Source organism: Pezoporus flaviventris, unplaced genomic scaffold, assembly GCF_033815535.1.
Source record: "Pezoporus flaviventris isolate CSIRO_AGI_PZ_B2104156 unplaced genomic scaffold, CSIRO_AGI_Pfla_v1 ptg000007l, whole genome shotgun sequence".
Lineage (NCBI taxonomy): Eukaryota > Metazoa > Chordata > Aves > Psittaciformes > Psittacidae > Pezoporus > Pezoporus flaviventris.
This window is the reverse complement of record NW_026892555.1, coordinates 72,781,277-72,806,249: the sequence shown is the minus strand read 5'-3', so window position 1 is coordinate 72,806,249 and position 24,973 is coordinate 72,781,277. Positions and strand designations below refer to the sequence as shown.

General features: G+C 39.1%; 1 protein-coding gene across 7 annotated transcripts in view; it reads left to right on the top strand.

Moving 5' to 3' along the window:
• SEMA5A (semaphorin 5A) overlaps positions 1 to 24,973 on the top strand; it is an 831,366-nt gene that overhangs the window by 285,570 nt on the left and 520,823 nt on the right. For all 7 annotated transcript variants that reach the window (XR_009742648.1, XR_009742649.1, XM_061449193.1 and 4 more), the window contains 2 exons: positions 8,051 to 8,269; positions 20,314 to 20,484. Coding sequence is in view for 5 of the 7 variants with exons in the window: in XM_061449193.1 (XP_061305177.1) it covers positions 8,051 to 8,269; positions 20,314 to 20,484 (390 nt within the window). In the remaining 2 variants the exon portion in view is untranslated. The remainder of the gene's footprint in view (positions 1 to 8,050; positions 8,270 to 20,313; positions 20,485 to 24,973) is intronic.

Below are 24,973 nucleotides of genomic sequence, written 5' to 3'. Positions count from 1 at the left end.
TCTAGATATATTCTTCTCTGACAGCTGAAATATCAGCACTTAGCAACGGACTATATGAAACTGACTTAGAGAGCAGGTTAGTAGGACAAATCAGTGCAAGAGCCAGTTTTTCCTAGATCACATTGCTGCAAGAAAATTAAGCATGGAGACACCTTTTTCAATTCTGAAGTCATGATCATAAGTCCTCTCTTGGAGTTGGATGCAAAACCTGACTCTTTCTTACAGAATATAGTCAGAAGTAACAGTGCCTAAATTTTGAGAAATAAAGCATTGGTAGTGCAAGAGGCCAGGGAGTAGGTTCAGGTGCTTTCTTTGCCTGATTAGCTTGAAGATATTTCTTTCACTCCTGAACATGAGATTCCTGAATTTCCTGGTGTTTTAGGTGATTTGTTGCATCTTGCTGAAGCTGCTGCTTTGCTTCATTTGGAAATAATTATTGGACCAACGTATGGGAGTGACCCTATTGCACAGTAATTGTAATGTTCATCTGGGAGAAGCATTTTTGCTGACTAACCCCAAACTACTGAATATTTAAATACTTTACACTGAATAGTCAACAGGGCAGAAACTATTATACATCTGTCCCTTATTTCTAGTGAGCTCCCTCATAACTTTATCATTAATTTGTCCTTAATTATTCCGAAAAGTAAAATTGGCATTCCAAGTGGCTGCATTAACCAATAAGCTTATGGTGAGAAGAATTACTGTTATGTCTCCTTTAATAACACTTTACTTTGAGCCTGTTTGCGTAGACATTTTCTGATTATAGATGTCAGAACAGTATGGAGTGGAACATTTGCAGGGGGACTACTGTTTTGATTTGCTGATACGATGAAACTTACTGACTTCCTCTAAACTACAGGATTCAGGAGTACTTCCCTGCTCCGAGGTTTGGATTTAGGTCAATAAGCCACCCATCTGCTGCTCCTTGATTTCATGAGAAGGAAATACATGAACTGTGTAGCATAGCTGTAGCTTTTTGAACAGAAGGATTTTATGAGAATGAGAAACCATGAATTTTGGCAGGCACCGTCACAATTTCTGGCTAGATAGCAAGAAAGCATCATAACTTACTTCCGCCTGACCAGAGCTTGGATACTGTGAAACATTCTTTTCATTATCTTCATGTTAAACTGTAGCAATTTGCTGGCTTTTATAGGAAGATTAATCCTGGTACAGCGTGCTTGGCATACCTCATTACCAGAGATGTGTTCTGCAAAGATCAGTTCTCTGTTCTTTGCAAAGAAAGCCATTTGTTAGAAATGTTCTCATTGCCGATAATCTCCCACTGTGCAACTACAGTCATGCCATGTAGAACAGAATCATGTTTCACTGTCAGATGCTAGCAAAGCACTTTCTTTGCAGTCTGAGATTAGAGGCAGAACAACTTCTTGCCAGAAACCCACTAGACTCCTCCTGAGTGCGGTAAGTTTTCTGTCTCAATTACCCAAGCAGTAGCATTTGCACAATGTATTCGTGCTTTTCTGATTTAAGGTTTGGTTAAGAGGATTTTGTTCTTTGCCTCTGCTTTTCATATAGTGCTCGGATAGGAAAGGCACAGCTATTTCAAGTCAACTGAGAGTCTGTACATTGTTGCACATCTTAATGTGAACGTCTGTACAGTCCAGATTAAAAGTCTTGAAATTATATCACCATACGCTTTAATGGGCGCTTATGAAACATTAAGTATCTACATTAAACATACTGACTCTGTAGGTTTGTTAGGTTTGAACATGAGAACGTAAAGCATAAATCAGTCAAGTAATATAATTTATCAGAGATCATTGCTACTTCTTTCTTAGCTACAGGCTAGACTAGAGAATTATTATAAATATATGTGCTTTAGTAGAGCCTCACTTTTAAGGTAAATTAATTGAACTCAGCTAGGAATGTTGCAGTCTTAAAGAAAAATCAGGCCAATCAAGGTATCATTACCGGCGTTTGCAAAGGCAGGTTCTTTTTTCTGTACTCATCAGGGCAGGTGACTTTCATGTTAACCTATCTCTGAATAGGATTAATTTCTTGTGAAATTATAAGATTACTCAAATTCAATCCAAAAAACCCTAAAAATTACTTAGAAATTATCAAATCATTTTGATTTAGAGCAGAATTATGTAACTTACTGAGACAATTTTTTTCTGTTATACATGCTTGCTAGGTATACTGGGATAAGTAAGTCGGCAATGAAGCAGTGCTTGTTTCTCTGTAATTTTATCCATACTGAACAGAGCTTAGGCGCTTAAAATGAGAGAATAGTCTTCTGTTGAGATGTCATTTCATATCTTCTGTCTTCCCTGGTCTTAGAAGTTGATGGTTCTTTTGTCCACAAAATCCCTGTGATTGATTTTACTGCAGTTTTTGCAATACTTGTTACTTGTGGAAATTTTTGCTTTAGGGAAGCACAGCTGCCTATTTTAAATTGTCCTGGGATTAAGTAGTTAAATTCCCTTTTCTAGCCTCTGTGTGCAGCAGTTTATTAATTATGACTTCTAAACAACTGAAAATAACCCTGTTGGTAAACTGCAAGCAAACCTTATACGTTCTAGTCATTCACAGGGCTTTAAGTCAATCGTAGGCTTTCTGAGAATGATTTAGTTTAAAACATTTGACTGATGAACCTATCATGAAGGCCACATCTGTATTTGATTCACAGCTGTTCTGTCTGTCTTGAGAAATCTGTTCATTAGTTCGCTGACTATGCTATGACAGATCATTCTTTTAGCAGATTTCACAACTACTTCTGTAGACAGTTGTTAAATAAGGAGAGCTTAGGTGGTGTGTAAACTAGACATTTGCTGTTACCAAGACAAGGATGTAGGCCTTTGCAGGCTGTTTTAGCCAAGTGTTTTCATCTTGGGGGCAATAAGCTGAGCAATACAGGAGGCTTAATGTTGTTTTCTGTTAGGTGGCACAACACAATCTGGTTTCTGTTCTTGGACATGGATGTGGAGTAATCAGGAAGTGACCCAAATCACAAAGAGAGGTGTCAAGAGTACCACAGATCAATGAAAATGTAGGCGTTTTCATAGTTTCATGCAGCTTGATCTGAAAGATTACAATGCTTTTATATTTATACCTTATCCTGTCAAGTTTGGTGTAAACTGTGATACACATAGGACTGGTTTCTGTATAGCCATTTACTTTCAGAACTTTTTCTTGAAGAAAAAGTGTAATTTTTTCTTTTAGTTTTGTATTACCCATATCTGACCCCCATCCCCACCACCTCAATTAATGAACATATCAAACAAAATAAGGACTTCTTAGAGGTAGGACTCCATGATTCTTATTCCCCATATATTTTCCATATCTTACAAGTTACTACACACTGCATATCAGTTGGCCAAAAAAAAAGGAAAGGGCTAGTTGGATTTTCTGTTTGCAACAGTCTTTGCGCGGACAGTTACAAGAACTCTGAAGACATATGATAATTAGACCACAAGTCTTTTGTATATGTATATTTATATGTATGGGTATATATGTACATGTGTATATCTATTTATAATACATGCATATTTATAAGTATGTATTTGTGTGTATGTATGCATATGATTTATTGGATTTTCGTCGTGCTGGTATAATGCTACGCAAATTCACCCTGCAGATTCATATTCCGTATTGGATTTTTAGGTAGCATGTGAAAGTATCAATATTCTAATACTAAAAAGTTGTTACAGGGTGCCCTTGTGAAATATTAGCTGTATAGAATATTGAACAGCTTTTATTTAAAAGACTGGATGATGTGAATTATATGCAGTGAAAATGCCCCAGAAGCACAAGGTCCTGAAACTGAAGGGGTTTGTTAAAGAATGCTGTCTCATTAATTTTCAACTATGAATTCTTTTCTCTTAGATTTATTCTCTAGTATCATATCTATTTCATATTGTATCTGCTGCTATGTTTATGTCCAGTCATTTTGTTCAGGTCGCACTTTTTTTTTTGCACTGTCCATGGACAAGATGTTTACATTTTTTGTAGAAATGAAGAGGCTGCTCTTATGGGATACTTACACAGTGTGTTTTCTGTCACTGCCAAAGGTCCTATTTAGAGTTTTGTCTTCAGAGGCAGCCATTCTGTGCCTTGCCATCTTCTGAAAGAAAATCTTTTTCTTTTCCTTAATGTATCTGTAGGAGAGAACCACCTGCTTAGTTTCTCTTCTTTTGTGTTCAGATGGAATTTTGTGTGTTTTAATTTCTGCCCATTGCCTCTTGTCCTGTGGTGGGTATTATTGAGAAGAGCCCTTTATTCCCCCACATCAGGTATTTATGCATGCTAATGAGATCCCCCTGAGCCATCTCTTCTCCAGGTCAAACAGTCCCAGCTCCCTCCCCTTCTTCTCATATGAAAGATACTGCAGTCCCTTAATTATCCTTTGGCCCTGCCCTGGGTTTTCTTCAGTAAGTCCATATCTTTCTTGTACTAGAGAGCCCAGAACTGGGCCCAGCACCTGAGACAGGATCTCACCAATACTGAAAAGATGGGAAGGATCACCTCCCTTGACCTACTAACAAGGTTCTTCCCAGTGCAGGCCAGGAAGCTGTTGGCCACCTTTGCCACAAGGACACATTGCTGGTTCGCAGTCATCTTGCATGCACCAGAACCTCAAGATCCTTCTCTGCAGAGTTGCTTTCTAAGTGGCACAAACTACTGTTGCATGGGGCTGTTCCTCTGCAGATGCAAGACTGTGCATTTTCCTGTGTTGAGCTCAAAGAGGTTCCTCTCTGCCTAGTCGAAGTGTGGCACAACCTTCTGGTGTATCAGCCACTCTTCCCTGTTTTATGTCATTAGCCAACTTGTCCAGGTCACTAATGGTGGAGTTAAAAGTAGGATTGGACGCAATACTGACCCCTGGCAGACATTGCTAGTGACTTTTCTGCAGCTGTACTTTTGTATGACTGACCACAACCCTCTAGGCCAAGTTGTTCAGCCAGTTTTTGATCCATCACACTGTCCATTTATCTAGCTATTACTCTGTGGATTTGTCTATTAGGAAGTTCTTGCAGTCAGTATCAGAACCCTTACTAAAGCTGAGATAAGTAACATCCACTGTTCTCTCTTCATCTATGAAACTAGTCACCTCACTGTAAGAAGGCTACAAGGTTGTTCAAAGAATATGTAGTACTGTATTTCCAGAATGTAAACTGATCTTGCTATTTTAATCTCATTAGTGACAAAAAGTTAATCTTTTACTGTGCAGTTTCCATCTGAAAATTCTAAAAGCCCCTCCATGAACACTGTATGAGTTACTGTAAAACTGTGAAAAGACTGCTCCTTGTACTGACTTTTTTTAGTGCGTTGAAAAGAAGAAAGCATAGGAGAACACTTGCTGCAGACCAAATTCCACACTGAAAAGATTCTTTAGATATTATTTCAAAGCTAAAGTACCTCACAGCTTTCCCTTAGAAGATTCCCCTCCCTACTCCCCAATTTAAATCACAAGGAATCTATCTAACATTACAGTGGCAAATAAGATCGCACCTTTTCCTGAAAAAGCTACACCTTTCCTGCAAAAGGCTTCAGAACATCCTAGTATTGGTATTCAGTGGTGCACACTGCATTGTTTTACAAAGAAAGTAACTGGTGATCTGCTTCAATTAACACTTTTCCTATTGTTTGCATTGTGGTTAATAACTAAAAATATCTGAGTTTGAAATTCTAGTATAAAAAAATACTGTTGTTTTCATAGAATCATAAAGTGGTTTGGGTTGAAAGGGACCTTGAAGATTATCTGGTTCCAACCCCTGACACCTACCACTAAACCAGGTTGCTCGAAGTCCCATCCTGCCTGGCCTTGAACACTTCCAGGAGAGGGGCATCCACAGCTTCTCTGGGCAACCTGTTGCAGTGTCTCACCACTCTCATATTGAAGAACTCCTTCCTTATATCTAATCTAAATCTCCCCTCTTTCAGCTTAAAGCCATTCCTCCTTGTTCTATCACTACATGCCCTTGTAAAAAGTCCCTCTCCATATTTCTTGTAGGCCCCCTTTAGGTACTGGAAGACCACTATTAAGTCTGACAGCCCACTGCATAAGCTGGACATTTCCATGAGCAAAGTGATACAAAATTGCAAAATAATGGTCTTAAAGAGCTGGAAAGTAGCCCTGTATTCATAATTCCCATATTGTTTCTTTGTACTTGCTCCCTTTTTGGATTTGAGTGTATGCCATGATTCTTGAAATGCTGCTTTTAATATATGTGTAGTAGTATCTGGCTCAGCAGGAGAGAAATAGATAGCCTCTATAATCACTGAAAGGTTTTATCCATTTTTAGTGATTTTATATTGCTATTCTGCTGTTTTCTTTTTCAACAGTTCCTTATTACAAGTATTTTTGTATTGCTGCATCATCATTCTAATATTGCCAGTTATTGAATAAAAATATGCAAAGCCTCATCTACTTTGGGATATTGTAATGTACTTATTAGGGCAGAAGTTAAGCACTATCACTAATGCCATAACCACAGGTAGAAATAGAGTGTAATTGTTTCGGTACTGGACACTGCAAATAAGGGGCTCCTCCATTCTGGTTATCTGCAGTACTGGTCCTGTTCAGACCAGGACTCCTGCTGGACAGACTCTTCACAGCATTACTTGCAGCGGTTTCCAGTATGTAATTCAGTACATCTTCAGTTTCTTTAGCTCCATTTGATACTCCCACAGTGCCTGTGCTTGTGGGTAGGGCATAAAGGAATTTCTTAAGAATAAAAATTTGTGCTGCAGTTTAAGCTACTAACAATCCCCTGCATTTCTCCACTGTTGATGATACCATTTGTCTCTGCTTATATTAGCAATAATGAAGCTCTTTGCAGAAGCAGGCAGCCACATCCTCGGCTGTTTTAAGTACCATTCACAGCACCTTCTCTCATCACAACTACTTAAATAAGTGCTTGTAATAAAAGCAGCAGTCAGTGGCCCACTGATCATAGTTTGCAGTTTCCACTGGGAAGTTTGAGCAGCTTTGGCAACAGTAGGAAATCCCAGTAGTGTTTCTGGAGATGCTTAGTAGTGGTGCTTACAGGTAATGCTACAGCTCAAGAGTGAGTTCAGTGTTGTGCTGAGTACAGTTGAGGTATAGTTTTATGTGGGATCAAGCCTGAAAGTAACAAAGATACTCAAATTAATTGCAGTTTATTAGAACTTCTCCTGGGGCTACGTCCAGGCATATTGGTTGTATGCTGAGAACTAGATTCTGTGTGTTCTCCTTTCACTGATAAATGATAGACTTCAACCTCCACCGTTTAATCTAATGCCTTTTCTTAGTACTAAACTCACTTAGAAAAGATGTTTTCCACTTGCCAGATGGTTATTTTAACTAGGATGTATTCTCCATCATGTGTTGGATTGTTTTCATAAGCCTATATGAAACCACCTATATATGGTTTAGAATACTTCAACTCAGTGGAAAATAAACTGTTTTTTATAAAGTGGCAAAACATTGTTCTACGCAAAAGGGAAGTCTTATGAGACTTTGTGGAATTATTGCTATACAGTATCTAAAGGTTGATTATGGTTAGGATAAGTACAGTGCATTGCTTTCAAGGACAACCATGAGCCTCTGGGCACAAGCACAGACTGGGTAGATGAAGTGGGCAGTATCCTGCAGTGTGACCAAGGGGAACTGGCTCAGCGAGTGGACACAGGCAGCTCAGTCTTCTCCTCTGTGCCAACTTCTTCCTCTAAAACAGGGGCAACAATACCTCTGTAGTGTATTTGGAGTATTTCAGATGACAATTCCTGTGCAAGAGAGAGAGAACTTTTATCATCCTCAGGCAGAGTAAATTGACTTTAGTCCAGTCAATACAGCTGTAAAGCTTTAAGTAAGGAGTTGGATCCAAGTCTTCACTGTAGTTCTGTGCAAGGGATTATGAAATTTTTATTATGGAATTGATTCTTGAGGTTAAACTGAGGTTTGGATTGTGAGACTAAAGGACAAGACTCTGCTGGTAATATTACTGTTAGAAGCCTAGGAGTAAATTCAAAGCGGAAAAGGTTGTTTTGAAGTGAAATACTGTTTTAATTCAGTATTGTTTTTTTTCAATCCTTATTTTATTAGGATTGTCAGGGGACTTCTTGCGTTCTGGACGATACTCTGCTCATACCATCAATGGTGCCTGGTCACCCTGGTCTCCATGGTCTCAGTGCAGTCGTGACTGCAGTAGAGGTATACGGAATCGCAAACGGGTCTGCAGCAATCCTGAGCCCAAGTACGGGGGACTTCCTTGCCTCGGCCCATCTCTGGAGTACCAGGAATGCAACATTTTGCCTTGTCCAGGTAAGAGTCAGGTAAACAGAGTAGTATGTGAAAATCACTCATCTTCAAGGCTATATCTTGCAATAGCTGATTTGGTTGATTGGGGTTTTTTAATTGGTGGATTTGGGGTTTGTTGGTTGGTTGTTTTTTTTTTTTTAATAAATCACAGCTCAAATTTACCTTTATAATATAAGTGGATTTGGGTAAGATTCCCATGTAATGTCAATCAGTTTATCATCAACAATTTTAACATCTGTGTCTTTTTTCACATGAGACTTTGACTGTAAAAATACAATTTTAATGAGTAAACTTAAGAAGAAAAAAGACATAAGAAATCTGGTGAGACTTGAGAAATCTGGCCTAGTCTTTATTTAAATTCAAAGTATCATTTTCATCACAGTAGTTCATAGAATCATAGAATAGTTAGGGTTGGAAAGGACCTTAAGATCATCTAGTTCCAACCCCTGCCATGGGCAGGGACACCTTACGCCAAATCATATCACCCAAGGCCTCGTCCAACCTGGCCTTGAACACTGCCAGGGATGGAGCATTCACAACTTCCCTGGGAAACCTATTCCAGTGCCTCATCACCCTAACAGAAAAGGAGTTCCTCCTTACATCCGATCTAAACTTCCCCTGTTTAAGTTTTAACCTGTTACCCCTTGTCCTATCACTACAGTCCCTAATGAAGAGTCCCTCTCCAGTATCCCTATAGGCCCCCTTCAGATACTGGAAGGCTGCTATGAGGTCTCCACGCAGCCTTCTGTTCATGGAGACCTCATAGCAGTTGCATGTTGTTGGCATTAAATTTGTGCTAGCTTCTGAGTGTAGAGCCTCCAGCAAATAAGGTTCAGGACTGATCAGCAACTAGATAGTAACTCAAGTGGGCCGTAAAGATTGTTGGAATCTTGAGCTTCTCCTTATTTCAATGTTGTTTTATGGTTCTTTGAAAATCATTACAACTAGAATATATGTTTTCAGAAACTACTTTGGATTATAAATCATTGTGGTAGCTTAGACATTTTTTGGGAAAAAAACCTTGGTTTCAGTCACCCCCACTTTTCATAAAACACATTCAAATTCAAGAGCTTTTTAGCATTGCAGAGGTGTTATGGAAGAAAGGAGAAGGGTAGAAAAGAAAACATGAACAAAAGGAAGTGCAATTGGAGTAGGATGAAAAAATTCAAGTTAAGAAAGAATAGAGAGGAAGGAGGACAATGAGAGACTCAACAAGTAAATTTAGAAATAAGCATTCATGCACCTTTAATTGTATTAATTATGTATAACAGTGCAGCATATTTTAGTATTGAACACTTGGAGCTTTTGGCATTTACTTAAATGTGGACCTGAAGGATCACTATGGAAATATACATATTACATAAGTACATTATCACAGTAAAACATACGTGTGTGTATTTATCTCTCTCTATATATATGGTTACAAGTTAAACTGTGTTCCCTAAACCATAGATATATTTGTTTAATGTGTTTTGTCTAATCTTAAAATTGCAATGCTTTTCCTCAGCTTTTTAAGCCCTTTGACAATCACTGTCCATTCTCTGCATCAGAATTTAAGCAGTACATCTGTGCAGAAGACAGGGCTTCCCTTTCAGGAATATACAGTTTCTTGAAAAATGCTTCCATCTTGAATTGGACCTGAAGAACATGTTTTGGCAGATATCCCACAAATGCTCAAGCTCTTTAAGTGTTCTGGTTGTTCGGTGAAACTGAGCTTTTCTGCAGTTTTATGGCTATGGGGAACAGTAGGATCGCTTGGCAACTTGAATGCCTCAGGCAGCCTCCTGAGGCATTCAGGCCTCTATCTCTCCTGCTGGTGGGGCAGATCCAAAGGGAGGTTTAGTTGGGAATCCCTGTTTTGGTCTGGGTGAATGTCCTTTGAGACATCGAGGTTTTGAAAGAGGCAATTGGGCACAAAAAGTGAGCACTTTCTGGTGAAATTTTCTTGCTGCATCCTTCATGTGCTCATTGTATAGCTTCTCCATCTGGCAGTGTAAGCATCTGAGGAGATGAAGGGGATGGATTATATGCTTTTTTCTGAGTTTAGAGGCATGGTGAGTGAAGGATGACCATGTTTTCTACACCTAGTGTGAGAGAGAGGTGGAAGGGAATCAGCAGAGAACCAACAATTGGCAGAGAATTATAGAATTGTGGCCCAAATCTCCACATTTTCACAGCCCTGGTGCCTGCTCTAATCCATTAGTTCCCAAACTGAAATCGTAACATCTTGCTTTTCTTTAATAATGAAATTATAAACAATTCCTTTTCATGTGGCTGAACTGTTCATCTGTGAAAAAATTTGAAGGTTGACAGTAATGCACTAGGTCAGAGACTTAGGAGCCCATTGTACTAACATGTGCAAGCCTCCCCAGGGATGCACACAATAGGTGAAACAAGCTAGAACATAGCACCCCCCCATGGTTTCTTCTTCCCTTATGAAGGGAAGCCCCCTGTCAGACACTGCCTTCAGCTTCCTTTGAAACAGGTGAGTAGCGTAGTAATAGCTAACAGGTCTGCTCACAAGCACTGAGATATCTGATATTACCATACTGTAGAAACAGAAGTACATTCATTAAATGGGCCCAGATTATCTATAAAGTGGGGTCAGATTTTTAGTTCATCTATTGCTATTGATTCTTAAATTAAATGTTGTCTTGATTTTTTTTTTCTTAAGTTAAAGGTTTTCAGAAGTAGTATTTTTAATAAGCTCTACAGCTGGTAGACTGATATTTTTTTTCAAAGGAAATTGTTGCAACAAGTAAAACACAAAGTTACGCAGACATAATTTGTTATAAAGGCTTTTGTTGTTTATGGGGTCACCCGAACCCAAAACTAAAAATACATGAAGTTGTTAGGCAGAACTTGAAATTGTGTTTTTATAAAAATTATTCCCTTTTTGGCTATGTCTGAATTTGAAAATATTTTTAAAGATCAGTTGGTATAAAGTGTGGCAGGCCTTTCTGAAGCAAGGCAGGATGTCCTAATATATCTAATAACTTTCTTCAGAGACAAGTTTCATTGTTCTTTTTAGTGAAAAGCAAAATTGAATAAAGATGTAGAGCTTGAACAAAGTATTTAGATGTATGGTAGCCTGCAAGGAATCACAAAGTTCCTCAACTGCAGAACTGTTTGCCAGTAATTAAGAAGAAATGTAAGGGCCTAAGTCAGATCTCATATAAATCTGAAGGGGAAACATTGCAAGCAGTAGATGTAATTGACTATTTTTCTTTCTTTAAGACATGGGAGAGTAAAAAATGATTGCAGAATAAGGCTTATCCATAAATTAGCTCTGATTATAAATTTGTGGAAAGGGAATAAATTTTTATGAGAGAAGCATACTGATGAAATTCAGTTCTCTTAATTGTTAATGAAAATTGCAGAAAGTTAAATTGGTGGGTAAATGTGAATATCTATTAGGTTGACATTTGTAAGATCTCATAAACAAAGGGGAAACATAAGTAATGCATGAGTGAAGAGCCTTTTCTCCAGGCCCATGAGTACAACCTTAGCAGACCTCACAGTAGTGACACAGGGGAGAGCAGCCAGAAAGAGAAACCATGGTTGGATCAATATTCAGCCTTCTTGTTAACTACTGTGCTGCAGACTGGATTTCATTTTCTGCAGAGTTGTATTTAGGACAGCTATATAAAGTCAGTCTTACCTTAGCTATCTGAGGTTGTTTCTAAAATGTCCCTGTTGGGTTTTGATCACACAGACCTGGCAGATGTTTTTGAGAAAGATTGGTACATGTGCAAGTTTCATTGTGGTATTGACTGTACCCTCCTCACATGGACTAGGCTGTAGATTGAGTTGCAGGGACTGAGTAGGAGTAAACATATCAGGCTCTTATTGCTAGCATGAGCATTAGGGAGAAAAACAGGGACTCTTCATAGTTCATTCTTGCCCATATAAATAAGTGAGGTGCAGACAGAAAGGCTAATGAATGTGAGGAGATTTTGTTCTGGCCTTGACTTGAGAGTAATGGCCAATAAAGATGCAACAAAGAATTTGATGCTTTCTAAGATTTACCTGAGCTCCCTCAGGCTAAGGACAGCTTTACTTGCTCTTTGTTGGCACAGAACCTTTTAGTTACAGTCCAGTCCAGTCATGAGCCTTTCAGAAATCTTCTGGTTAGTAGGAAGGGGCGAGATGGCAGCCGTACAGAAGCTTTCCTGCTATGGCAGGCTCATGTTCTTTACTCTCTGTTCTACTTATTGCAGACAGGATCAACCCCCTGTGATGTAAACTGCTGAGATGAGTATTGGAGAAACATACTGATCAGTGCTTAAGTCATGCTGAAAGTCAGTAGGACTTTTTGCTTCTAAATGAGTTAGAATCTGGGTTCAATGTCACCCCAGAATATATTAAGTGCTCTGAAGAAATGACACAGTGAAGAAGTCTGTGGGGCTATCACTGAGTGCAACAAGAGTCTTCTGTCTGGTTAAGTGTCTTGCAGCCTTGTTTTAAATATACTTACTAATAGCCAGTAATTTATGGTGCTAAAGAATCCCAGAACTTAAAAAAAATACTGAAGCCATCAAGGACCTGCCTTTAGCAGCTACTATTAAATTTTTCTTGAGCCTGTAGAGGAGAGGCAAACAGTGAAATTTTTCCCACAGCTTGTAGCAAAGTAAATGGTCCACTGTTGTGCAGGTTGATAGCAGTCACTGGGCAGATTATTTTTTTCATGGTATTTGAAGGCTCAATATATAATAGTAAATGGAACAGTGCCAGAATATTGCTAGAAATTGTACCCAGGGCCAGGAATATGATTTGTCTGTATTGTACAAGTTTTAGAATGATCCCTCACACAATTTTTTCTTTAACACTCTCCCAAATAATGTGCAGACATAGTTTGGGAGTCAGTGTAGGGTAAGGCCTGTTCCCAGTACTCAGTTTCTATGTGGCCAAACTGCTTTGAGGGGCAGGAGAATTTGCGCTATTGTCTTGCACTAGCAAATTATGCTTTGGCCCTGTGCCTCAGCTCCTTTTTTAATGGCTCAGAGATGTGGTGAATAGAGATGAGCTGGCAAGCACTGAAGAGGTTCAATAACCATGGAAAGGGTCTGTGAATACTCACTGACGTTTTCTTTGAGTTACTAATGTGGTCAATATGAAAAGAATCTAGGATCATACATATTAGGGTTTTGTTATCCTTGGGGACTTGCAAGATACATTATGAAGAAAAACAGATGATGGAAGGGAAGCATTATTTGAATGGTAAATTCTGCAAATTTGAAAAAAATACAGTCATTTACTGTCTAAAAGAGATGTTTTCCTGAGAATAATAATAACCAAACATAAGGTATTCTGTTGTAGTTCACAGTATTTGTAGAATCATAGAGTGGTTAGGGTTGGAAGGACCTTAAGATCATCCAGTTCAAACCCCGCTGCCATAGGCAGGGGTGCCTCACATTAGACAATGTCGCCCAAGACTCCATCCAACCTGGCCTTGAACACTGCCAGGGATGGAGTATTTACCACTTTGGGCAACCAGTTCCCGTGCCTCTTCCTTATGTCTAACCTGAACTTCTCGTGTTTAGGTTTAACCCATTACCCCTTGTCCTATCACTACAGTCCCTAATAAAGAGTCCCTCTCTGGCACCCCTGTGGGACCCCTACAAGGCTGCTATGAGGTCTCCATGCAGCCTTCTCTTCTCCAGGCGGAACAGCCCCAAATTTCTCAGCCTATCTTCATACGGGAGGTGCTCCAGTCCCCTGATCACCCTCATGACCCTTCTCTGGACTTGCTCCAACAACTTCATGTCCTTTTTACGTTGAGGACACCAGAACTGTACACAATACTCCAAGTGAGATCTGACGAGGGCAGAGTAGAGGGGCAGGATCACCTCCTTCGACCTGCTGGTCACACTCCTTTTGATGCAGCCCAGGATACGGTTGGCTTTCTGGGCTGTGAGCGCACACTGAAGCCGGCTCATGTTCATTTTCTCATTGACCAACACCCCCAAGTCCTTCTCCACAGAGCTGCTCTGAATCTCTTCTCTGCTCAACCTGTAGCTGTGCTTGAGATTGCTCCTACCCAGGTGTAGGACCTTGAAGTTCTCATAGTTAAGCTTCATGAGGTTGGCATTAGCATATCTCACAACCATGTCAAGGTCCCTCTGGATAGCATTCCTTCCCTCCAGCGTATCAACTGAACCACACAGCTTGGTGTCATCGGCAGTCTTGCTGAGGGCGCACTCAATCCCGCCGTCCATGTCAGCGACAAAGATGTTGAACAAGACCGGTCCCAACACCAATCCCTGAGGGACACCACTCATTACTGGTCTCCAGCTGGACATTCATCTGTTGACCGCTCTTTGCATGTGGCAGTCCAGCCAGTTCTTCATCCACCGAGTGGTCCACCTATCAAACTCCAATTTAGAGACAAGGATGTCACGTGGGACAGTGTCAAATGCTTTGCACAAGTCCAGGTAGGTGACATCAACTGCTCTACCCCTGCCCATCAGTTCTGTAGCCCCATCATAGAAGGCCACCAAATTGGTCAGGCAGGATTTCCCCTTAGTGAAGCCATGCTGGCTGTCACCAAGCACCTTGTTGATTTTCATGTGCCTTAGCATGCCTTCCAGGAGAATCTGCTCCAAGATTTTGCCAGGCACAGAGATGAGACTGACTGGTCTGTAATTCCCCAGGTCATCCATTTTCCCCTTCTTGAAAATGGGGGTTATATTTCCCCTTTCTCCAGTCATCGGGAACTTCAGCCAACTGCCGTGATTTTTCAAATATGATGGCCAGTGGCTTAGCAACTTCATTTGCCAGCTCCTTCAGGACCAGGGGTGGATTTCTTCAGGTCCTTTTGCTTTATTTTTGTTTCATTCTGTTTCTTGTTGCTTTTTCTTTTATTTTTTTTTTGCACAGAGGGACACTTGGCTCATGTGCCTTAGTTAGGAGTTTAAAGAATAACTACATGAATGCCATTGAGTAGCATGAGCTACAGGAGTTCCTGTTCCCTCTTCTCCTCAGAGCGCAGAGGTGGATCAGAGAGAAAGAACAGTTGCCATCTCTTAGATTTGGAATTCTGTTACTTCATGACAGTACTTTGGGATCTTAGCGGTTTCAAACTTGACTGAAGCAGTTTGCTTTAGTTATGACATTTTGAGAAGAACTGAGTAAATTCATATATCACTGAATGTGCTAATAACAATAGTTTCAGATATACAAAACTCCCTGGAAGACTGTTTAAGTTATTTGTGCATCCCTAAAGCAAATTATTGCTTGTTTGTTTTTTCCTTCATTATTGCCTTTTTTCTTTATTCCTTGCAGTCATACCTGGCCACAAGGGAACGGGGGTATGTTCAAAGAAACAGAGAGAAACTATTCCTAAATCTCCAGTCCAACACAGCTTGCCTCTCAGGCTGCTGAAGCCCATCTCTCCATATACATTGATCTGTCTAGGCTGCTTCTGTAGCCAGTGAGCAGAGGCCTGAACTGCCCTTTGGAAGCAACTGTTGCTTTTCTAACTTAGAGTCTCAGTTATAGGCCTAAACCTGTGTTTATCCCTAGATTTTGTTGTTTTACTCTGCTTAGAAGAATTAATTTGCCTTCTGTTTCTTTACTGCAGACTGTTTCATTGAGCATTGATTTTCTGAATAAATGTTATCTGTAGCATCACAGAAACAAAACTTTGTTTTTTGCAAACTATGATATAAAAATTGTTCTTTTCCACTCTGGAACCTGCAGCAGTACCCCACAGGATTAAGAAGAAACAATAGAATAAGTGGTATGAAATGGAATAATCCCCTAGTCTCTGAAAAGGAGCAGTACTCTCTTGAGTCTATAGGCTGCCCAACACCCAGTGCCCCTGGATCTAACTTCAACTCAACCACTGGGAAGCACAACAACAGCATTTCTGTGGGTAGAATGGACAACTGATCTATTTATACTTCTTCATGGATATAGAAAAGGCTGCCCTCTCATCTTTTTTACTCTCTTTTGCTGCACTTTCAAAAAGATGAACATGAAAAGTTATAAACCCAAAAGCATACACCAAAAAAAAGAAAGATGTTTTTTGTTGTTTAAACTTGAAATGAAACCAGACAGTACATGGAAAGAGCTTGCAATCCCGCCTGTGTTCTCATGAAAGCAGGTGAGGTCAATATGTTGCCTGCCCATACTTCGTTCCTTCCATTTCCTTGTAAACCCCAAAGTGCATAGCAGGGTATCCAGTTTACTTAATTGTCTCTTGGAAATTCTCCAGTATTGTGGATGTTTTGTCATGTCCCCAGGAGATCCCATTTTTGTACACTTTCTCCCTAGTACATCCTCTTCCCTGTGTTTGATTGGTTGGGTTTTTTTTTCATTATACTGAAGAAATATTTATTAACAACAACAACAGCCAGCAGGCAAAAAACTGTTTGCTTTACTACAAAGAAAAGAGCGTTGTTTGAGGCACCCTGCTAGCTGAAGGATGCTTTCTTCCCAAAGGGACCCACCTCAGTAATTGCCAGAAAAGGTAAAGACTCCTTGTATCTTTCATTGTGGAACTCCTTTAACGACTTTCTTTTGTCCAACAGCTCTACAGAACTGTTATGTAAAGAAACTAGTGACTGGAGCTTTCCTTGCAGCTGTTTTATTTTCCTCCTGTAAGAAGCAGAAACAACATTAAGGACTCCATGACAAAAGGAAAAAAGGGAGAAAAAAAAAAAACAACCCAGATGGTGCTGTGTTGCTAAGCAACTTTAAAGAAAGATGAAAGAAACCACAGAGCTCTATTTAGGTCTTGTAAAAACTCAAGCAGTAAATGCCCGCTCCTTTGATCTTATTTAACCATGATGCTTCATAATCTGTTGCTGAGAATGAAAAGTTCTGGGAACAAATAAAAAAGGTAGTTACGATATTCCTTGAAATTCCTAGAGATTTAGGTTGGCAGCCTGTGAGTAAATAATCCCTGCAGAAATTATATCCCTATAGTTATAATTACACTGTCCAGCTCAACCGTGATCAAATCTCGCATTGTCTGTTACATTATTTCTGTCCTCTCTCATCTTCCCCACTTCTCGCTTTACATCCAAAGTCTTACAGTACAGCCATGGTCACTGCAGCTGTGGAACATGGTGATGTTCCTGGATGTCACCTCAGTCTCTTTGTTCTCAGCCATCTATAGATTGATGGCAGATGGCAGTTTCAAATGCATACGCATTTGTAATGCTTACTGTGGTCCATTGAAAAATAAGTAGAAAGTATTGGGGGGTCACTGTCTCCATTACAGTGAACAAACCACGTGTAATATTTGCAGATGCTGTCTAGGCAGTCTCAGGCTGTCATTCTGTTTCGTGCAGGTCTATACATCACAGTAGGAATACCCTCAGATGCCCTTGGATTATTCGTTTAAGCTAGCCAAGGATCATTTAAAATAAAACTAAAAAGAAATAAAAGAAAATAAAAAGGTGAGTATCTGGAAAGGAAGAGCCCTAATACCACATGAAATGAATAGCTTAGGTAACAGCTTCTGCTTTTATTTGACATAATTTAAGAAATTTAAGAAAAAAAGGAAAAGAGGGCAAGTTCTGAATAAAAGATGCCATGTCTTGAAATTGATATAAAATTACACAGTATATTTCACCTGCACTGAAGAAAAATAACCTGTGGCTTCCTTAGATATGAGCTTGCATTATACTACATTAACAGAGTTATCTCATGCAAAAAGACATGTTTGTTTTCTACTGACTGTATGAATAACAGAACAAGTCAAGCACTCTACCAAGATGCAATATTTATTTGTGATTGGTGATATAAAACTCTCTTATGTATCTGTATAGTTAGATGATTTGGCTGATAAATATATCCTAGGAAAAAAAAATAGCAATCACTGAATTCATTAATAATGGGAATAATTTATTTAAATGACATACTTGGAATATAGTACCAGATTACATGAATCCCGTCTGTCCAATCAGGCTATTCAGGGGTCAGATATATTGCTTGCAAAAGTTTTTACAACTCTGGTTCTCAGTAAGGAAATGCTTTCTTGATTTGTAGGATAATGTTGCTAACAATATAGGGAATAATTTTTTTTTATATTCAGCAATGTCACTTATGGGATTAGTTAATAGCCTTAGGTATGCAGTAATGAATTACCTGTTTGACTATCAGTTGAGAATCTGAGGGTATGCTGTATCTGAAATTACATTCAAACATGCACCTATAGGTTTAATATCAAAGTAACCACATTCTCCTAGCTTGTTTTCTTGCTGTTGCCACCTTTGCATATAAATCATTCTACTTGATTCACCAAGTGCGTTTGTGATATACAGTGCTACCCAAATAAAATGAGTATTTCTTTAATGTTCTACATCTCCATCTAAGAGAGAATTTAAATGTAAATACTGCACAGATATTTTCATTTTAAGTTAATATTTTTCAGATTTGGAACTTCATTTCTTATTGTTAAGAGATAATTATGGAATAACATTTCAATAAACCGGTGGAAACTGATTTACTCCTTGAAAGGCTGTTTGATTAATGGAACAGAAAGGATCAAAAAGAGTCATTGTGAGATGCTGGAGGGATGTTTTGGAGACTTCAGTGATGATCAATTGTGTCAACAGACAATGAAGTAAAGTCTTACGAGGAATGGCTTAAATGAGTGCACTGTAAAAATTGTCTGCAGAAAATGTGTTCTTACCTAGCATTTTTAAAAGTAGGCAATAATGAATTTCTGTCATGTGGTAAAAATGCCGACTGCTGCTGTGAATGGTGGAAGAAAAAAAAGACAAAACTTCTGCTCAGTTTAGGGCTCTGTCATAAAGCAAAACTTTACTGGCACATTGCTTTTATTGTACTTAAAGTGTCATCTATTATTGTCAGTTGAATTGCGCACTATTTCTTTTAATCAATTGCAGACATAGTAAATAATTTCCTCACTTAAGAAAGAAGCAATAAAACTTTAAATAGAGGTTTGAAAAGAAGTTGATTTTTTGGGGGGGATATGAAAATTTGAAAGTTTAGGGTTTTGTTGCTTTCCCTCTCCTCTTCTTTCCCCCCACCCCCTCCTCCCCCCCAAAGAATAATTGAAAGGGAAATGAACAAAATACAGAGATTCTTTGCAGAGGGAATGCTGTCCCTGGGAGGAGAACATCTGACTTTGTCATGTGGCTGCAGATAGGAAACCTTTGGCAGATGGGCTGCAATATGGCAATAAATGCCAGAAATGCATCCTGGAGCAGTAGCTTTAAGAACAGAGTCTGCAAAGGAGCCATCCCTGTGTAGGCAATGAGGTGAACTTTCATTAGAAGCATGTCTAGTGGCCATGTGTCAAAAGCTGTCTGACAAATGGGGCCCCTGTGAAATCCAGCTTACACTTCAGAGGAACCTTTGAGAATTCAGACTGGAGAACAATTTGACATACTTAGATTAGTAAATACTAATTGGGGGGGGGGGGGGGGAGAATTATTCAACAACCTGTTTTTGAAGCTTTAAGTGGCAAATCCTTTTTTGATATTCTTCTCTTACTTTTTTGAACTACTGCCATTGTTCTGCTGCTGGCACCTATGCTAGAGCTGCATTAAAATTGCAAATGATATTGGCCTATCAAACTCTCAAACTATGTTAGATCTGTTGAAATGGGTTGTAGGGTTAAGGCAATCTCACCTGGGTTGTGAAAAAAAATCTGTATTCCATCCCTCTGTTGTTATTATTGGGCTAAGTTTTATTTTATGAATAAAATATTACTTTGAGCTTATAATACTTCTGCTAAAAAAGCTTTGGAATTTTATCTACTCACAAGTGAGAAAAGGAAAGGAAAAGAGTTTTGGCCTTAAATATACTATGGTACCCACTGAAAGTGCCTTATAAGAATGAGTAACTTTTTAGGCTTCCCAGTATACCAGGGGCATTTAAAATATGTAAATTAAATTGTACTGTGGTAAAATGAAATTTGTGGGCCTATGTTCAGTGGCACCTAAAAATGTCCAATAATTTCAACAAGCCATAAAGTAGATCCACAGAATATGAGAAGGATGGGTTGCATTACATCACATCACATCACGCATTAACTTGGAACAATATGATATTTTGTGCCTTTTCAGTGGATGGAGGCTGGTCTTGTTGGTCATCCTGGTCAAAGTGCTCAGCAACTTGTGGAGGAGGGCATTACATGAGAACCCGCTCATGCACAAACCCAGCACCAGCATATGGAGGGGACATCTGCCTTGGATTGCACACTGAAGAAGCACTCTGCAACACACAGCCGTGCCCAGGTATGGAGAATCAGTCCATTCAGCTTTGTTGGTTATGTGGCACAGAACCAGGCATTCACGTTTAGGAAACATAATGCTCCTTGATCTGTTATTTAGGAGCTAATAATTTCTCTCCCTTATTAAGTGCACAATTAGCTCTTACGTGCTACAATCACAGTAAATCAAGTATTAGCAGATTATAGCCTTGGGGACACCACTTACTCCCTTACCCTTTAAAAGTTAAAAATTAAAATTTAAGTTAGCAGCTTCCAGGTCTGGATAAACTAAAATTGTATAATATTTGAAGTGCATCATGCAAACAGCCTGGGAGACTTTTAATAACAGTATCACAAAGAAGTGCATTTGTTATAACACTAAACATTCACAGCAAGCAAATTGCTGAGGTTAATGTTCAACATGTGTTAGCACAAAGTCCTTCAAGTAGTTGTTTGCCTTGTTTTCATATAAAGCACAAAACAAACCTTAATGCTCTTTGTAAAATACCTTCTTCAACTTTGGATGTTGAGTAAGAGAGCCTTCATCTTTTTAAATGACTGTGGAGTACTTAGTAAATGAAATGTCTTGGCACTCCTCCTGGTTGTATATTATGACTTTTTCTTTGTAACTTTTACTCTGCCTTTTGACCCATATTAAAAGGAAACTCCTGGGTTTTTTTTCCATGAAATTTAAGTGAAAAATAGAGAATAAACCCACATAATACCAGATAAAATCATTAGTGAAAAGCCAGTGGGAAATTTTTTTTTCATTTATTCCTGATGAATGGATTACAGGCAACAGAAAATTAAATAAGCAGCTCTAATGCCACGTTATATTACCTGTTTCCCTCAGAGCTTCTACTCTTCATAGCGAAAGTTTTCTGCTCATATGATGAGTCCGTGCACATGAAGGCATAAGCCCTAAGAGTCTGAATTTGTGGATCCTATTACCTGTGCTGAACTATGATTTAAGTTAATTTCCTTTTCTAGGCGCTGCATGTCTTGAAGCAGAATAAAAGTACCTACTTTGTCAAAATTAAAGCAGATGCAGCACTGTATCATGTTAAAAAAACCCACAACAATCCAAACATAGAAATCAGTTGATGATTTGATTATTCAAGACAAATTGTGTACATTTGTATGTAGAAATTACATGCCTGCCTTTGTATCCTTAAGGCATCTTTAAAAGGTCAGAACTGGCACATTCATTGTGCTGCTATTGTAACTATTTCTCTCATTGTGCATTTATTTTCTGTCACCTTTTTTCTAGACATGAAAGTTTGCAAACATTTATAAATAATCTCTTTATCTATTTTGACCTGCATGTTATGCAAGTTTTGGAGTAGATAGGGGTGCAGGAAGAGTTTGGTTTCATTTTGGTTGAAGAAAGAGAAAACCTTTGTAAATCAATAAAATTTCAGATGGTGAAGTGGATTTCTCACATTCTGTAATGTTTTAGTAATATCTCGAGCTCACTGAAAATTTGCTGCTGTTGGTTTTTGAAACAGCACGTCCTCAGTTAACTGTGAGAATGATCTTTGCCTCATGTTTACAGTGTAGATTTAAAAACCTTTTTTACTGCTCTTATTTCACATTGGTATGACACAAAAGTAAGTGCAGTGTTATACATGTAAAGTTTGGACAGGCTCCTGCATCCTTGCAGAGACATTTTCTTATGGGGAGGATCATGTGGAGAGAGGTTTTTCCTTGTGCAGATCAGAAAGTACCGCTGGTGACATTCACCCCTTGAGTGACATGTTTAATATAGGAAAGGAATAGTAATGACAGTTGGAATCTAAGAACAACCAACCAAGATGGAAATGAATATGCAAAAACTGAAATGTTTCTTAAGTTGTGAAAAGAACAAAGATTTCTTGGCATTTGCAACAGTTTTTTTTTTTTTTTTCCAAATACAACTAACATAAAACTGAAATTTCTGGAATCCTGATACTAAGGAATTTTTGAGGATTCATGGAGTGTTAATGGTAAATCTAACTGAAAGTATGCAAGTATGCACTTAAAAGAAAGTAAGACTTCTGTCTGCAAAATACCTCCATTTTCCTCATCTTTCATTTTAAAAGCTGTATCACTAAATTTTGTTTGTTTTTTTTTCTTTTAACTTGCAATTTCATTAATGTAAATGGAAGCACTGTACTATTGATCAGTAGTGATTTATACTTGTTTATCAGTCAGTTTAATTAGTTGCAATGGTGTCTGTCTGTCTGTCTGAATACAATTTTATACCTAGACTATTTACTGCTGCTGTAAGAGGGGAAGATATCTTCTGTCCTTGAATTGCTAACTCACACATGGAAATAACGGATAAAGCAGTTGAGCCTATAGAAATGATGGTGTAGTTCTGCATAAAAGAAATTTATAACCTTACGGACTGATGGCCTGATCCTTTTGAGGTGCTTTCTTCACCAAAGGATCTTTCAGGAACTGCTTGGAATTAACCTGGCTTCAAAGGCCAGCCAAGACTCTGTAGGAAAAAGACATAACATCTGAATAAGTCTTGCCATGTTAAAGGTGAAAAGCAGTTCCAGATTAAACACCTCTCCAGCCCACCCCCTCTTTTCCATTTTCATGACTTTTGCAAAGAACTGAGGAGCAAGTTGAGGAGCCTGCCTGAGGTGCAAGAGAGCCTCAGATACTTTGAAAATAATGAAATCAAAAGGATAAGGCAGGATAAGTAGTCTGTAGAAATAAATGCAAAAGCTGTGGCTTCAGCATCTCTGTGACGTCAGAGATAGTGGGTCCACAAAGGGCAGGTCTGACAGTTTGAAATGATACAGCTGTCAGTCTTGAGTGCCTTACTTTTGTGTGACTCTCTCAGCTCCTAACGGTGGCACCCCTCAAAACACAGATTTGGTACCAGGATCCGTGACTACGGAGATGTCCATCCTTCTCACACTTGCACTGAGGTTCTCTACTTTCTCTTCTGTGATTCTGTGTGCCAGGTGGAGCTGATCAGCGTGGCACCAGACCCACTGACTATCTGTGCTGTAGTGCTTGGGCTGTGCTGTGGGACTCAAGATGGGAGGGAGTTGTCCTGTACTACATATGTGGGAAGGTCCTAACATGCATAGTGTCTTTTATAGGACCCCTGAAGGGCAGACTGAAACAATAGTCTTGCCCAGTATGTGAGCCTATGTGTGCTAACCAGTATGTGACCTAGCATGATCTACACATATTCTGAGGTTCCTGTTTTATCACAGGATGTAGCAGCTTCAGCAAGGAACCTGGTGGGCCAAAAGCACATTGGACAAGATGGGGCTGAAGAGTGTACCAGCTAGCAAGCTGCATTTAGGATGCTGATGAACATTTTGGCAGCTGCTGCATATATGCCAATTTTACCAGGACTGGGCAAGAGTATTGGCTTAAGCAAGCTCTCTGCCAGCAATGAGAACTGGGCTAAGACTTGCAGTGAGCAGCATTCCTTTAAACTTCAATGAGGAGGGCTTTATTGTTACTAAATATTTAAAGTAAGGATCTGTGTATTTAGTTTACTTAGATCAAGCAGCTGATACTGGTAGTGACAACAGCAGCTCCTGGATGTGCCACACTACATAAGTAGTGTCCATTTGCTTGACTCCCACTTCAGCTTTCTTAGCCTCTGAATTAGGATCCAACTACAATATATCCTCTGCCTCCATGCCTACTACCCACTCTGCAAATGAGGCTCTCCGAGGACATCTCCTAGGTAGAAGAGCCAAAGGACAGAGCTTTGCATTCCTGCTTCTCACAATAACATGATCCTACTGCCTGATATTAGCTGCTAGTGTCAGGGTATTTGCCCTGTTATTCAAAGGAGGTCCCAATCCAGACAGTTGCTAATTGTTCTTAAATACCAATATCCAGGTTCTTACCTGAGCTGCTGAGTAAATCTCTTTTATGAACAGCTCCACAAGTGATGGTGTGCATCTGAACCATAGACTGCTAGGACTGATTGCTGCTCTCTCTAACCAGTGCTCTCCTATTGTCTTCAAATGGTCCCAGGAACACAGCTTGAGATTTTCTGCACCACAGTTATGTCAGTCCCCTCCATCCATTTCTTTTTACTGTGCTATCAGGTAGTGAACGTCCAACACTGTCATCGAAAACATCTATTGCCTGACATTTTTCGAGACTGCAAGCTCAAATATTCCTATCAGAATCTGTTAAATTTTAGATAACTGGGAGTTTTAAATTTTTACTCTATGGCCAACGAGTAATTGTGAACCTTCTAGGTTTAACTTGAAACAAAATTAGGTTACTATATATTTTTTGATTTGAAGCAAAATGAAATTTGTAATTTTTTTTTCATATTGGTGTAAAATCAATTACCATTTTGAAGCAAGAAGAAGTTTGGTTTGGGGATAGTAGGACTATTTATTCCATATCAAAACCATAAAATCTATCTCAGTGGGAAAGCTGACAGAAGAAAGAAGAACATTTAAGAGAACTGTCTGCTATACTTGCCAACTCAGAAAGCTCTTATGAAGGCAAGACTTGTGCTTGAATTGTAAGAAAGC